Source organism: Triticum aestivum, chromosome 2A, assembly GCF_018294505.1.
Source record: "Triticum aestivum cultivar Chinese Spring chromosome 2A, IWGSC CS RefSeq v2.1, whole genome shotgun sequence".
Lineage (NCBI taxonomy): Eukaryota > Viridiplantae > Streptophyta > Magnoliopsida > Poales > Poaceae > Triticum > Triticum aestivum.
In genome coordinates, this window is record NC_057797.1 from 679,969,301 (window position 1) to 679,983,991 (window position 14,691).

General features: G+C 45.5%; 3 protein-coding genes across 5 annotated transcripts; 1 reads left to right on the forward strand and 2 right to left on the reverse strand.

The window, feature by feature from the left end:
• The first annotated feature begins 1,301 nt into the window (after positions 1–1,301).
• Positions 1,302–2,248, forward strand: LOC123190176 (cysteine-rich and transmembrane domain-containing protein WIH1). The gene is made up of 2 exons (XM_044602772.1): positions 1,302–1,839; positions 1,981–2,248. Exons 1-2 carry the CDS (start codon positions 1,499–1,501, stop codon positions 2,024–2,026), a joined length of 387 nt encoding a protein of 128 aa, XP_044458707.1. The 5' UTR covers positions 1,302–1,498; the 3' UTR covers positions 2,027–2,248.
• Positions 2,249–2,647: 399 nt separating this feature from the next.
• LOC123190177 (lecithin-cholesterol acyltransferase-like 4) lies at positions 2,648–6,710 on the reverse strand. Of its 2 annotated transcripts, XM_044602774.1 has the most exons (11): positions 6,195–6,707; positions 5,656–5,747; positions 5,315–5,433; positions 4,976–5,111; positions 4,829–4,880; positions 4,482–4,582; positions 4,193–4,375; positions 3,960–4,117; positions 3,547–3,601; positions 3,388–3,441; positions 2,648–3,292 (listed from the first exon to the last, which is right to left on the reverse strand). In XM_044602774.1, exons 1-11 carry the CDS (start codon positions 6,427–6,429, stop codon positions 2,873–2,875), a joined length of 1,605 nt encoding a protein of 534 aa, XP_044458709.1. In that variant the 5' UTR covers positions 6,430–6,707; the 3' UTR covers positions 2,648–2,872. The 2 variants fall into 2 exon arrangements, with proteins under 2 accessions (XP_044458709.1, XP_044458708.1); XM_044602773.1 differs by having other exon boundaries at positions 3,388–3,601; positions 6,195–6,710.
• Positions 6,711–8,306: 1,596 nt separating this feature from the next.
• On the reverse strand, positions 8,307–13,643 carry LOC123190178 (protein NARROW LEAF 1). 2 transcript variants are annotated; one of them, XM_044602776.1, is made up of 6 exons: positions 13,254–13,643; positions 11,546–12,074; positions 11,289–11,432; positions 10,266–10,506; positions 9,342–9,842; positions 8,307–9,209 (listed from the first exon to the last, which is right to left on the reverse strand). In XM_044602776.1, exons 2-6 carry the CDS (start codon positions 12,026–12,028, stop codon positions 8,590–8,592), a joined length of 1,989 nt encoding a protein of 662 aa, XP_044458711.1. In that variant the 5' UTR covers positions 12,029–12,074; positions 13,254–13,643; the 3' UTR covers positions 8,307–8,589. The 2 variants fall into 2 exon arrangements, with proteins under 2 accessions (XP_044458711.1, XP_044458710.1); XM_044602775.1 differs by lacking the exon at positions 13,254–13,643 and adding an exon at positions 12,785–13,051.
• Positions 13,644–14,691: the final 1,048 nt, after the last annotated feature.

Genomic DNA, 14,691 nt, shown 5'->3' on the forward strand with positions numbered 1-14,691 from the left:
TCTAAACCTGACCTGTTTCATTGGGAGGCATGTTATCTGATATTGTCTTAACACAACATCTAGTAGTGGAGCAGTTTGCTTGAAAGAGGTTTTTTTCTTTAATATGTGCTATAGCTAAGCAAGTACTACCTCCGTCTGGGTTTATTAGTCCCCTTTGTATTTTATGTCCAAATTTAACCATAGATTTGACTAACAAAATATAAGTTGTTTGTCACAAAAGTTATATGGTTGGATCCATATTCGAAAGTCGCTTCAATGATACTATCTTTGTGGTGTATAACTTATTTTTGATAGTTAAATCAAAGGTCAAAAATTGACCCAAAATACAAGGGGACTAATAAATCAGGACAGAGGTAGTATGTATCTACTGTTGGTTGCTTCCTCGTAATTCGTGCATGAGATTAGGCATAAAGATTTGTTCTGTAATTAAGAAAAGTAGATAATAGGAATACATCGGTTTTCCTATTTCACACAAGTAATCCCATACCTATGGAAAAAGAATCGCGAATTTGATTAACATGATGACGTGATTGGTTCATCGTGAAAATCTGAGAGGCCCGGTGTGGAGAAAAGGGAGGGTTGGGGGAAGAGTGCACGTAAATTTGTAGATCCAAGCCTCCATTGGTTCACAAAATTAAAAAATGCAGGAAAGAAAAAAAACAAAAAAAATTATAAAAGTGTATGTGTAAAACAGAGGATTGAGAAACATGGAATTTCGCAAAATTGGGTATTTGGTTCAAATGAATAGGAAAAACACATGAATCCTAATAAATAGAGTCAAGTCAAAGTCAAACCACGTGGAAAGGTATAATTAACATGTTTATTACGCTATTAAGAATCTCAATTTTGTTCTGATGGCATGTTGACCGGGGATCATCTCCAAATCCGCTAGATCCTGATGTTGTCCTCTTCGTCCAGCGTGATTGAAGAAGAAGAAGAGTGCCGCCACAAGTCGCCATATGCACACCACACTCCAAGACACCCGCATACTCTGCACAAGCCGACGCTGTTGGGCCGAAGGACGCGGCCGGGAATCGTGTCCCGCTCCGGCCAAACGGGTCCTTAGAGGCTTTGAAAAATTCTCACGCCACGCCTAGAATATTTCCAAGAGTTGCTTTGAAAACAGAAGCGCGCGCGTTCAGAAGTCTGAAATTAGGAGGAGGGAGGGAAGCGGTTTCTTGTTCTGGACAACGACGAGGAGGAACCAAAGTAGCAGCCGTCTAGTATACGTGACGCGATTAATCACGCAGATGCGACCGGCCGGCGCCCCCCTGATTTGTATAGTACCGAGTAAATGAGTGCCAGCTTTGGATTACGCGTCCAAACAATCCTAATTAATCCGGCAGCACTCCACTGGCAGCATATGCCTCGCGGCACATAGGATTATATAAAGCGCAGGGCTCCGGCGGAAGAACACATCTCACAAAGTTCAGATCAGCGCGCAGTGTAGTGTTGCCAAGTATTTCGTGGGTGGCATCGATCGAGGAAGAGAGACACCATGAGCTACCCGCCGCCGGGCACCGCGTACCCTCCGCCGGGCCAGCAGCAGGCGTACCCGCCGCCGGGCAACGGTTACGGCTACCCTCCTTCGGGCCAGGAGCAGCCGCAGCAGCAGCAGCAGGCATACCCGCCGCCGGCGTACGGCGCGCCGCCGCCCGTCGCCGCCGACTACTACCAGCCCAAGGACGGCGGCGCGTACCCGCCGCCGCAGCAGCAGGCGTACGGCGCGCCGCCGCCCGTCGCCGCCAACTACTACCCGCCGCCCCAGCAGCAGCAGGCCCCGCCGCCGCCGCCGCCGGAGGCGCAGAGCCGCGGCAGCGACGGCTTCTGGAAAGGATGGTAATTCACAGACCACTCGTCTAACACGACACGTACTTGCGTCGTGCATCATGCCTGCATGCATACCTAACTCCATTACCCGTATTAGTAACTGTCCGTCTGATCCCTCTGCATGTTTTGTTTGTTCTGATCTGCGTGCAGCTGTGCCGCAATCTGCTGCTGCTGCCTGCTCGACATGTGCCTCTGATCGATGTTGCACAGGATGATGATCCACATGCAGCTGCTCGCCATCGATCGGATCGTCGTTTCCTTGGCACATCTTGGATTTGGCTTAATTCTGTAATCACCATGTCGCTCAGTTACCATACCAATCAGTCGATTTGCTTTGTTGCTTCTTTCTTAGCGGAACCCCTCCCTGTAATTTGTTGGCCATGAATTGGATATGTCAAGTTATTTTCAGCATCCAGTACATTCTCCAGTTGAGTTTTTGCCATTGCGATCAGAGATGAAACAAAAAATTGCTGTTCCCCGGATGTTCCAAAGCAACCTACGGCAATGCCAAGGGTGCCAAATGTCAGACACCTCTTTTGTTTGTCCATAGGTAGAAACGGCAAATATAATAAATGCGTGCTATTTTGGAAATATTCGATACTTACAGCTTCAGCAATGCCGTGAGCTGTAGTATTACAGTAGCACTAATAATAATAATAACCAAACTAATACGGAAAAGCTACTCCCACCTGTCCATATTACTAAATCTGTAGCAACACAGGACAGGTGGCCGGATCCTATGGCTTGGACTTAAACAAAAAGAAATACGAGTATACTACCAGTAGCATTTCAAACCAACAGATAGACACTGTCGAGGTGACAACCTGGTAATCCACTCTGATTATTCCCTTCCTCCTTCGTGCTCATAGCCAGTGCACCTTGTGCTTCCAAGTTCAGATATTTACAAGCACTGCTTAAGTTATGTATTTACAGAGACATATTCCCTACCTGTCCACATCTTATGTGCATCAACGGTTTACAGTATGTACAATCGGCCTAGCTACTTATGAGTTATGTATATAAATATAGTATGAGCCCGTAGCTAGCCACCGTGGCTGACTCCGACAGCCCTGACTTCCACATGCTGCCGGCCTCCGCTCTCCGGGTGGACCACCACGGTGGCCTGCGCCTCGTCCAGCAGGCCATCCTTACCCTCGCGAGACGCAGACAACGCGCCGACCATGGCGGGGAGCTCGGGCGGCCTTTTGGCCTCGTCGCCGTCGGTGTGGGAGATGATCTCCCAGTCCTCCCTGACTGACGTCACGTCCCCGCATTTCTCGTGGTGCTTCTCGACCTCGAAGATGGTTGGGATGACAACATAGTCGTTGAGCGGGTCGTAGAACGGGTCAGGTTCACCCGCGTGCAGCCAGTGCTGGACTATGCGGAACACGCGGTGGTCGCAGACGATGCCTCGGTGGTCAGCAGCAACCCCAATTCTCGCCACTGCATCAAGGCCGTCCGCCTGACAAAAGAAAGGATGATTACGCCCATTTTCCACGGTGCATATTTCCTTCATATGCTCAGTGAGTAAAAAGAAGGGCAAGAAGATTATCACACCTTTGCTGATTCTGCGGGAACGGATCCATCACCATCGACACAGATGTATTTACCCTGAAATAACACATAGTTCAGACAAATCAAATGGGGGCTACTTGGTGCTCCAAGAATCCCGAAATTTGGTATAGACAAAACACAACATTTACCAAATGAACTAACCTGAGTATATAAGAGGTGACTAAGATTTGAAATAGGGTGCCGTTTGCTCCCATAGCTGCAAAGAGAAGGGTATTACTAACTTGGCATACACATTACACAACTTTAGGTTATAAGACTTGCTTCATACAAAAGGCAACATATCTTCTGAAACAGGTCACATTTGAACAAACATAGCAAGAGAAAGGACAGCCTCTTTTGGAAAAAGTTCAGAACTCATTTTACTAAGCACTATTAACCCCAGAACATGCTAAGGCAGACAACATCCAGTCAGTTCTTATTTCTTGAGAAATTTATAAAACCCAACTAATCCATCAGTCAACCAAACTTCAGTGGAACCAATCAAAATTTTAACTGGCACATGAAAAGAGCTAAAACTAGAATTAAAACCAGAAGTAGAAAAGATAGTAAATTACCAAACAGTATGAGCAGTGTCATAATCAATCCCGTAAATATTGTAGAACTTCACTGATTTTGGAAGCTTTGCCTGGGATAAGATATCTTGAGTTTCCTTTGCCCATATTAATATATCCTCATTAAGGGGCAGAGGAATGTGATTTCCATCAGCGATAATCTGCAATGATAATTTCATTGTCAGGAATCTAAGCATCAATAGTGGTTAAAAATTTTTGAAGTGCAAAAGATTCACCTCATGCTTGGAAAGAGCTTTTTGAATCATCTTTATTGCTTCATCTGGTTCATACGACTCCAGAATGGCACTTTTCTTACCATTCTCATCTGAGCTCTCTCTCCAGATCTGTAGCAATGGTGTATCTTCCCAGTGGTAGGTTGAGCTAGCCAACAACTCGTATATTGATGGGCATTCAATCAACTGAAGCACAAAAATTATTTTCAGTTCTTTCTCAAAAGGAAAAATCATGGTGACTACATGAATACATGCATTCAATGAGACAGATGGATAGGCTATCAAAGCATACCAATTGCTGCATAGTCCATTTGGAAATGAAGAATTTTGATTGCCATCCTTCCACAAAAGACATCCCATTCAGCAGACCACTATTTATGTACCCAGGCGCACCTGTCATGCAGCAGCAAGTTACTTCCAGCTCAAGATTCAAAGGCAATCGCAGTTAAAATTAGTATCCCTTGGAATATTTTTCGTTGGCATTCAACCAATGGTTGCACAATTGGCAGGTATTCCATGAAAAATGATACAGGTATCAAGCTTCCACCGTAGCAACTGAGAACATTCAATAGATATTTCAAGTTTAATTAATGTGGAAACAAGAGAGCCTGAGAATTTAGACACTCAATCAACTCAAACCTTGAAATGGTGCAGCAATTGCAACCCAACTCTTCACATATTTTTCAAAGACCTGTTGAAACAAAACCACATTATCTAAGCATGGCACGAAGCATGACAAACTTCATCAGAGGCCCAAAATATAAGGAGAACCGGAGAAGTACTCACATCACCATGAAGAGACATGAAGCATTTAACAAGCAATCCCCCCATTGAATGTGTTATTAGATTGATCTTTTTCTCTCCTGAAGCTGTGTATACTGACTCTAGCTTTTTAGAAAATTTGTCAAGTGTTTCCGAAAGCCTGCAGAGAAGAAGAGGTATCAAAATAAGGGAGGAACTGAATAAACTGACATTATCTGAAAGAAAAAGCAACCCCGTAAAGATTGTGTTCTATACACCTACTAGCATGGCCGCCAAATAGCATGACTTTTGGCCAAAAAAAAAACATATACAGCTGTACACGGGATGACATATACAAAACAGGGATACAGATGCGGAATTTACCTGTTACTTTGGCGGAAATCATAACCAAATCCAAACAGAGTTTTGCCTTCTTGATATCCCCATTTAATCATTTGCACTATCATGTCATGATAGTAGTAAACACTGTCATCACCAATAATCTGCAAATTTTTAGAAGTATATGAGTGGCGCATATCGGATATCTGCTGCAGTAACTGATTTGCTACTGCTAATAGAGTTGGACAGGACTAAGGTAAAACCATCAGATGATACATATAGTTGTACAATGATCTATTGTTCTGACTGCCTGAGACCACATAAGTAAATGAAAAGTAAAGGTAAATCTTCATTCAGAAAAAACAAAAGTGAAATAAGTTTGTTACCAGGTCTGGGTCCAATGTGTCGATGGCGTACAATCCATACCTATCCTCAGGGACAGTGATGTGTATTTTCTCATCCACGGAAACAGTTTTGCCTGCTCCATTACAGTAGTTTGGCATCAAATGACATGACGAAAGGAAATGCTCTGCTGAATCAGCACTAGATAACATGCAACAAGAAGGAACAAGCCTTACGAGTCGGCAGTTTTTCAATGAAAGTCACTGTATGTCTAATACCTACGAGCTGCTCAGATAACTAATCCAAACGTAACGAAAACATTAATTCAGATAGAGTATGCCGATATTGCAAGTGTCTACCAAACCACACAAGCTGCATCAATTTCCAGATACTTGCCTTCTAATCATCACACAAGCAAAGCGTTCCAGCACACAAAACAGTTTACCCTTCATTGTTTGCTTACTTTAGATAAGCATGTAAAACAATCAAGCTCATATAACGTTCTCGAGCAATTCAGCAATCTATTAACTCATTCAGCAGGTGACAGACAGAGACAAGGAAGTAAGAGGTGCTCTGCACATACCCGTGGAGGCATCGAACTGCGCCCAGAGCTTCTCGCGGCACTCGTGGTCGGCGGCGAGGATGCGCACCCAGACCCTCTCCTTGTTCCCGGCCTCGTCCACGGCCTCGAGAATAGAGCCGCCGATGCCGGGCACGAGCAGCACCGGGTCGAGGCTGGGGTCGACCAGCGGCACCTGCTCCTTGGCGATCCGCAGCCACAGCTCGATCGCCCGGATCAGATCCTCCAGCACCGACATCCTTGCTTCCCCGCCGCCCAAATCCCGCCCTAAGTAAGCACGCTCAAGCCCCCAGCCGCGAGGCCAGCATGAGAGGGCGAGGCTTCCGGCCGAACCGGGCTCCGGCAAGCTCGAATCGGAGCGGCACGGGGGTGGCGTGGCGTGGCGTGTCGTCGGCGGATGGCGGGGAATCTGCTCCGCGGTGGCTGGAGTATATGGTTTTGCCCGGGTTTGGACGGGGGTGGGGATTCCGGAGGCGTGAGGGTTTCGCAATCCCGTTCCGTACGCCAGTCGCCCGGGGAGAAAAAAAACAGCGAACGGACGGGAAGTAAGCCACGGTTTAACGCTTCCTCCTCGTGCTTTGCTTACCCGGGCGCCCTGCTATTTCACTGACAGGGGTACCCGACCCTTGCTGGCCCCGGCTGTCCGTGGGATGTAGGGCCGTGCGGTGTGGTACGACGGCTCGGGCTTCGGGGAGTTGTATTTTTTGTACGGAACGATGCAGGGACTCGCGAGAACATAGACAGCAGTACTGCGCACGCTCTCTTTGACCCCACGTGTCGGTGTCCAGAGGAGGCTTCTGAACGCACGACTATTCGTATTTTTTAATATATGTATATATAAATAGTCAAAGATAGACAAGGTTTTTAGTAAGAGAAAAAGATAGACATGTTTGACTGAGTAGGGCGTTTCGGAGCCCGGCCTTCGTTGAGACCGGAATTTTTGAAAAATCAAAGTTCAAACTTCTCAGTTAAAAAGAAAACTGAAAAAAGTTGTACATGTATAGAAGGATGTGATGTGTATGAAATGCCTTGAAATGCAAGCTGTGCAAAAAAAACATGGACTTTGAGGATGAATATTGCATATACTAAAAAGCTATAGATATTTTTTCTTTTGTGTAACATATTTCATCTTAAAAAATTACACGGTTGTACATTATATCTCTAAGAATATGTGTATTTTTTCAAAAAAAACATACATGTATGAATTTTGATCATTTCAAATTCAGTCTCTATGGATGCAGAGCTCCATTCAGCATTTTCGTATTTGACTGTCTTTGTTAGTGTATTCTTGAACGGAGGTTAGTCTAATTGATTTTGGAGCTAGTGACATTTGTCCAGATTTTGCAAAAGGGTCTGTCTAGGACAGTGTCACATCTAAGCTGATGTCCATTTTGTTTGTGGTCTATTTTTTTTGTCCTTATTTTTTTTTACTTCTTGGTGCTGTATTATCTATTTGTGTGAGTTTAGATGTGACATCCTTAAAAAACATCTAGATGTGAATTAGACAAACTATTCGCAAAAATAAGAGTGGAAGATTCCAAACTTCTTTCAATAGCTTCAGTCGGACATTTACAATTTTGAACAGCATTTTTTCAAATATTCTCATTGGATCTTTCAATGTCATATGCTTAAATTTGTCCCAAAAAATGTCAATAAGAATCTAAACTATCTTACTATAGTATATAAGTTAACGGTCAAACTTACAATTGGGGATTCTTTCGACCTCGAAAGTGGCTTCCATGTCCTTTTAAGACTAGGGGTAACACATCTAAGATTCAGTAATAATTATAAGATCAATCATCCCAGGTTCTCATGTCAATCCTATTACATTCTTTCCCAATAGAAGAGATTCAGATCCAGCATTATGTATACCGTCAAATTTTACGGGAACAGCAAAACTGCAGTGCTACAATCCAACATCTAACAAAATAATATAAAAGTACATATCATGAAACTATTTTGAATTTAATAGAATTTTTATCAAAGAAATCTGAGTAACGAGTGAACAGGAGTACATCTTAAGATTTAATGATAATTAGCACAATAGAAAGATCAATCATCTAGCAACATCCTACAAGGGGTGAACCAGAGTCTCATCTGTCCCGGCACATTGTCTTCTCCAAGAAAAGAGATTCAGATTCAGCATTCTGTATATCAAATCTTATGAGCACAGCAAAACTGCAGGGCTATACCACCCAACAACATCCTACAAGGGCTGAATCAAGTGCCATAGTAGTACATGACATGATACGATATGCTTCCTGCGAAGCCAATAGTAGCAGTTAACATAAACTAACATTGCAGGTTCAGTTTGCTGAACCGCAGGGGTTCTTCCATCTACTCGCTTTGATCGTCCACAGGGCAGGCTCATCCCAGAAATGTCATTCGGATCAGCGCTTCATTTCTCCAGGTCTATGCTCGGCTCCGGGTCGGCTGGAAGGCGCTTCTCCAGGTCCAGGCCCGGTTCCGGGTCCGAGCGAGGCTGCTTCTCCAGGTCCAGGCCCGGTTCCGGGTCCGGACGAGGCTGCTTCTCCAGGTCTAGGCTCATCATTTCTGGGTCTGGACGAGGTCGCTCCTCCAGGTCCAGGCTCGGTTCCGGGTCCGGATGAGGCTGTTTTTCAAGGTCCAGGCTGGACTCCGGGTCCAGACGGAGCCGCTTGGGCTCCCGGTCGCCTAGGTGCAGCGACATGGCGAGCTCTTCCTCTGACGGGTTGTTCAGGTTGGCGATGCTCCTCCGAGCATCGTGGTCACGGCGCACGGGAGACATGCCAACGAAGTTCGAGATGAACTGACGCTCTTCCATGTCGGAGGGTGTGTTGGCTGCGCCCTCCCCTTCGGTTGTGGCGCTTGCCAGGTCATGACGAGGCAGCTGCTGAATTTGGATCCCAAGAGGCTCAAAGATCTCTTCAACCTTCTCTGCCGGGGTGGCTTCTGGGGCAGTAACAGTCACCGCAGAGGACTCCCCAATAGCAGAGTTAATTGCAGCCACAAAGGCTTTTCTTTGCTCCTGCACAGCATCTTTATTATACATGAATTACGTCAGCCTTGTACCATTGGAGCAAACGTAATTCAACATTCAAGTATGAAATGCCAATAACATGATACTCCAGGAGAACACTGGAACATGAAGGAAACTGTTGCGGTACTCACCTTTGAGCGATTCGTCGTTTATTATAAGATCAAGTTCTAGACGATCAAGAAGGCGGCCAAGATCAACCCCTGTGGTCCAGTTTTCAGGGCCATACTCACTTGTGAGCTTTATCCTCCCACGGTTTGCTGTGCCACCCCATATTATCCCAATAGGACGTGGCTTCTCCCCATCCTGGCTGGTCAGGATAATAAGGCTTCCGCTGTCACCCTCCAAATCAAATGTTTGGCGGTTCTCACCAACGACGAGGAGGTCAGTGAAGAAGCATATTCCTTTCTCATCATTGTACTCAAGGGCATATGCCATCACAGTCCCAGTTGTGTGACCAGAGCTTCTGCCGACTTTGCAAACTTGCCTCCCGATGAGGCTCTTGATAGGACACTGCAGATCTATAATCTTAACATCCCCAATCTCACCGACTTCCCTAACTATAGTTGTGACTGTGGAAATGTCAAAGTCATCAGCAAATGGGATGAATGCACCGTCAGCTCGTACAAATGTCTCTGCAGATCCACAGAGGGGCAGCATATATGTTTGGGGATTAGAACAGCACATATGCATCATATAAAACTGCACTAAACAGAAGGAGAAGCTTATAAGTTTATAAATTTACATATATAAAACATAAACTAAGTTTTTTTTGTCCCGTAAACAGATATTGTTTTGTTCCTATGTAGTCTAAAGCAAAAGTTGCTGTTGAACTGACTGACAAAAACTGGTACAATCAGAAAGACAAGTCCTGCTTCACAAACTTATCTTTGTGTTCGTGGAATGCATTAATTTATTCATTTTATGAATTGAAGACATTGTGTTTAAATAGATGAAACATTAACTAGGCATTTCTCTATAACATATACTTTGAAGTTCAATTCTGTGAATAATACATGAATTCCCTATATCAACCAGATAACTTGTAGCTGCTCTACCTGGGTTTGTTCCAGCATAAATTCCATACCAAACATCATCTGTGATGAAAGATGTTGCCCTCTCGACAGCCCCAAGATAAACACCAGGCCCAAGATTCGGCGGCAACGGGTGAAACATCTTCTGGTTAGGATAGTCCAAATCAACTGCAACATGTCGGTTCGTGAGGAAACCAACTTGCTTGTTGTTGGTGCGTCGTTTCACAATTGCACCCAAAGTTCCAAACGTATCCTGGCTTGCAACCTGAGACAGTAAAACAGCGTATGGAGAACTCTCAGCAGGAAATGAGAAGCATGCCCTATTGAATCATTCAATGCCCTATATGCTGCTCTAACTTCTGGAGTATATAATTCAGTTATGTTTTGGAAAAAAAAACTGTCATTCAAAATAGTACGTGAGTTTTAAAGACGAGTGGTGACTAGATTTATGCAGGGGCCCAATTGTTAAGCTGCATATGATAACTTAGACCATTCTAGTCATTAAATGACACAACGCTCTAGAGACTACCGGCGAGAAAGTTACTTCTGATTGCTGATCAGTTCACGATGGGATAACTCAAGTTACATCCAGTTGGCGCTCTAGAGACCACCACAAGAAAAACGAACAAAGATTTACTTAAACTAAACAAGAACAAAGTTAGCACTGGCAGGACTTCTAGTCGCTCTTTGTTATGCATAACAGTGCGAACTGACATACTCCCTCTGTTCACTTTTATAAGGAATTGTATACATTTCAGACAGCTTGCAAAACAGCTCAATTTCAGTTGTTTGAAACGACTTATAAAAATGAACGGAGGGAGTAGTAACTATCAGCCCGTGTCATAACCTTATCGTCACTGCAATTTTATTCACTTTGTCCAAAGAATCCTGACAAAATTTGAACGGCCCACTGGCAAGATAGAGAGAATAACTAGCAGTGCATGTCTGTGCTCAATCCAATTTATACACATGGCAGCATTCACTGCTTAAAGAAGATGATATCTAGGCAATGCAAACCAATACAGATAAGAGCATAGATGTATGAACCTGAGAGCCTGAACCAATATATTCGTCACTGCCACACAGCTTATTAACAAGCTCACTAAACATCTGTTCTTTAGGTGTTTGAGCCGGTGCACCATAGTATGAAAATTCTACGACATCGACATCACACCAAACACCTCCTGGACCCTGTAATCATCCAGACAAGTGAAAGATATTAGTCGACGACAAAAACGACTCCCAAGTCTGAAAACAAGCCTGTCCAATAATATAAGACAAGAGATAAAATGAGGTTCTCGTACCGCAAGAATCGCAGGAAGGCATTGGTTCGGATTAAGCCATTTCTTGTGAACCTTTCGAGCAACGAAGACAAGAATGGCGGGGGTTTCTGTGAGAACCCCTTTTGTTATGCGGAAGCCCACTGCGGTTCCGAGACTGAAACGCTTCAATATCTTGCTGTGGAAAGCTCTTATGGTCATCAAGTCGAGCAAGCTATTTGCTTGCTGACCCTTGGGCAACTTTCCAGGGAGTATCGGCAGCAATCCTTTCTGGAGGTTCCCAAAGTAGTTTGCCCGTCCCTCCGCCGCACAATGCTGCAGGTTTGAAGTCGGCCATAAGAAGTATGCCGCGCTATTTTCTGTGTGCACGCACCCAGAAGCAACTGGTTGCATCGATGGAGAACAAGGAAATGCCTCGTGGTGAGAGCAATGCCCCTCCACGTCAAGCGATGACTCTTCCGACTGCGTCAAACCTGAGAGCTGCATCCTGTCATCTGAAGGCCTCATTGTGCCGAACAGTTGACAGATGTGATGGACAGGAGAAGCTATGGCCCTAAAAATGAGAACAAACAAGTCTGAGAACATAATCTTTCAAGGTAAAAATGTCAGGAGACACTGGACAAATCTAGCAAATGTGTTTGCGCTCTATAACTTGCATCGGACCGGGAAATATATGCTGAAACTAAGAGCATCCAGGTTATTATTATACACAAGAGAATAAACAAGTGCTGGTGGAATAGCCTGATATTCTCGGGGAATAGGTTCTTGCAAGATTGCAACCACGCAAACAAAAGCTGGTAATATCATAAGAGGAATCCTCTGTACGACGAATATGACCCACTATATATGTGTATATTCTTGCTGCGCATCCGCCGCAGAACCAAGCAGGCAATATCATAAGATGGTGGAATCTGCAAAAGCCAGAGGGCGAAGGAAGTCTCCATCCGTTTGTTCGCGAAAGGCATGGCACAAATTCTGCCTTTAAACAGCGGGAATGGGCATAAATCCACATCACAACTACTTGTGATGATAACAAAAATACCGGCGCAAAAAGGGTAGGGCCTAGACGCAAATTCAGCAGGCGGCACCGCGGGTGAAGTTTGGCAAAGGCATCGTGCACTTTGTTGAAAGAGAAAAGGCATAATCAAAATCAGAAGCAACCCGCCGACCAGAAATCGGGGGGAACAAACAGCAAGCGCTCTCTCCTTGTTCCAGCCAATAGCAGGCCTGAAATCGGTTTTGCTGGAGCAATGCAACTTTAACCTGAAGCTGAAGGCACGCGAGCTGGATTGGTGCTGGTTGCTTGTAGGAGGAACAGAGCGGCAACGGAAGTCCCCTGGTGATGAGTCTTGGGAGGCCGAGCTGCTAAGCTTTCCGTGGCATTTGGCCCCGGAAGCGCGGCCCGCAAGGGAGGCGGAAGGAAATAAGAAGAGGAACACCTGAAGCTGTTGCTGTGCAGGCATCAGGAAATTCCCATGGCACTGGTAGGGAGCAACAACCTGGTATTACCAGATTGGCAATCCAACCACCAGAGGGACAAGCAGCCCCGCCTAGGAATGGAAACCACGGGCCGCGAGGAAAAAGGGATACGAGGGACAGAAAAAGAAACCGGGCAAATCGAGGAAGACGGCGCAAAGATCCTGCCGCCCCGGGGGCCAGCGAAAGATCCGGCCATCCGGCCTTCGGGTAGGACTCCGGGCAGGGGAGGGAGGGAGGGGTCGGAGCCGCTCACCTGGAGCCGGAGCAATGGCCGCGGCCTCGCGCCTCGTCCTCCCCTCCTATCTTCTTCTCCTCCCCGCGCGGGTATCCATAATTGGGGGCGGGGAGGCGGGAATCTCCACTGTTATTAGGGGCGAGGCGAGGCCCGGGGGCAGAAGATGACAGCTTTGCAGTCGCAGGCGGCGTCCCTCCCCTGCCCAGCCCCCCCTCTCACTGTTGGGGCCGTGTGCGCGGCAGCAGCGGCATGCGTGCGCCGCACAAACACCACAAGAAGAGGCTAGAGAGAGAGAGGAATGGGGAGGAGGCGCTGGGAATCTAGGGGCGGGGAGCTCGATCAGCAGCTAGCCGGTGGTGGTGATCATGGCGTGGCGTGGTGGTCACAGATTGGGGTGCGGTGAACAACAACTTCACTGTGGCGCCGTGTGATGTGTCGATCCGTGTGTCGAGCCGGGGCCTGTGGCCGCATAGTCGTCCGTGTCGCGCGGTGCAACGGACGGCCCGGATGGGTCGCGGCCGGGGCGAGGGGACGTGGCCCGCTCCTGGCCGCTCGATCCTGGGGGGTTTCGGCCTCCTTTGAACAAGGTGCACTTTTGGCCGTGTCATGTCACATATATTATCGACAATGACAATATGAAAGTGATAGGGAAAATGAAGATTAATGGAGTTGACCCGTCGTAGAGGGTCGGATGTAAACACATTTTTCTAACATGTATTTGGGATAACAATTAATAAGATTTAAACGCAAGAGTACTGGACTAAGGCCCAATTCTTTTGGTGGCTTCTAAAGTACTAAGCGGCCCTTGCAAGCTTATTTCATAAGCCGTCCCCAAAGAACCAGACCTAAGAAATTGAACTTGATATGTAACTATCCAAATTTGATGCGGTCTTAAAAATACTATGTCTCCGCTCAAATTTTCCAATGCAAATATGTTATTTTACTGAGTGACTATAGCTCAATCTCGTAGTTGGATTGGATGGTTAAGAACAATTCTTTCTTGGTAGCTTGAATATTTGATCAAATGTTATTTGATAATCTAGGCTCCCAAATGATTGCCACATCACAAGTGAAGGAAATATGCTATTTTTTGTAAGTTTGTCGCAATTGCTATTTTTGTGGACCAGAAATAGTAACATTTATATGAGCCAGAAATAGTAACATTTATGTGGGTCGAGACAAAAGAGATAGTAACAAGTGGCCTGATCATTTTTTTGCTTTATGGTGTGGTGCCATATTTATGGTGTCTAGCTCATGAAAAGTCCCTATGTTCTATTCTATAGCTTCATCAAATAAAAGTGAAAAAGGACACATGCATACTATTCTGGCACTATAGAACAATTTCATAGCAATGTAAAACATTAAACACTCCCAATACTGGGTTTTATGCATGTTCTAGTAAAAAGGGTGAAAGTGCATCTAATCCCCAAGGGGAATTTTGGTAATTTATATCAAG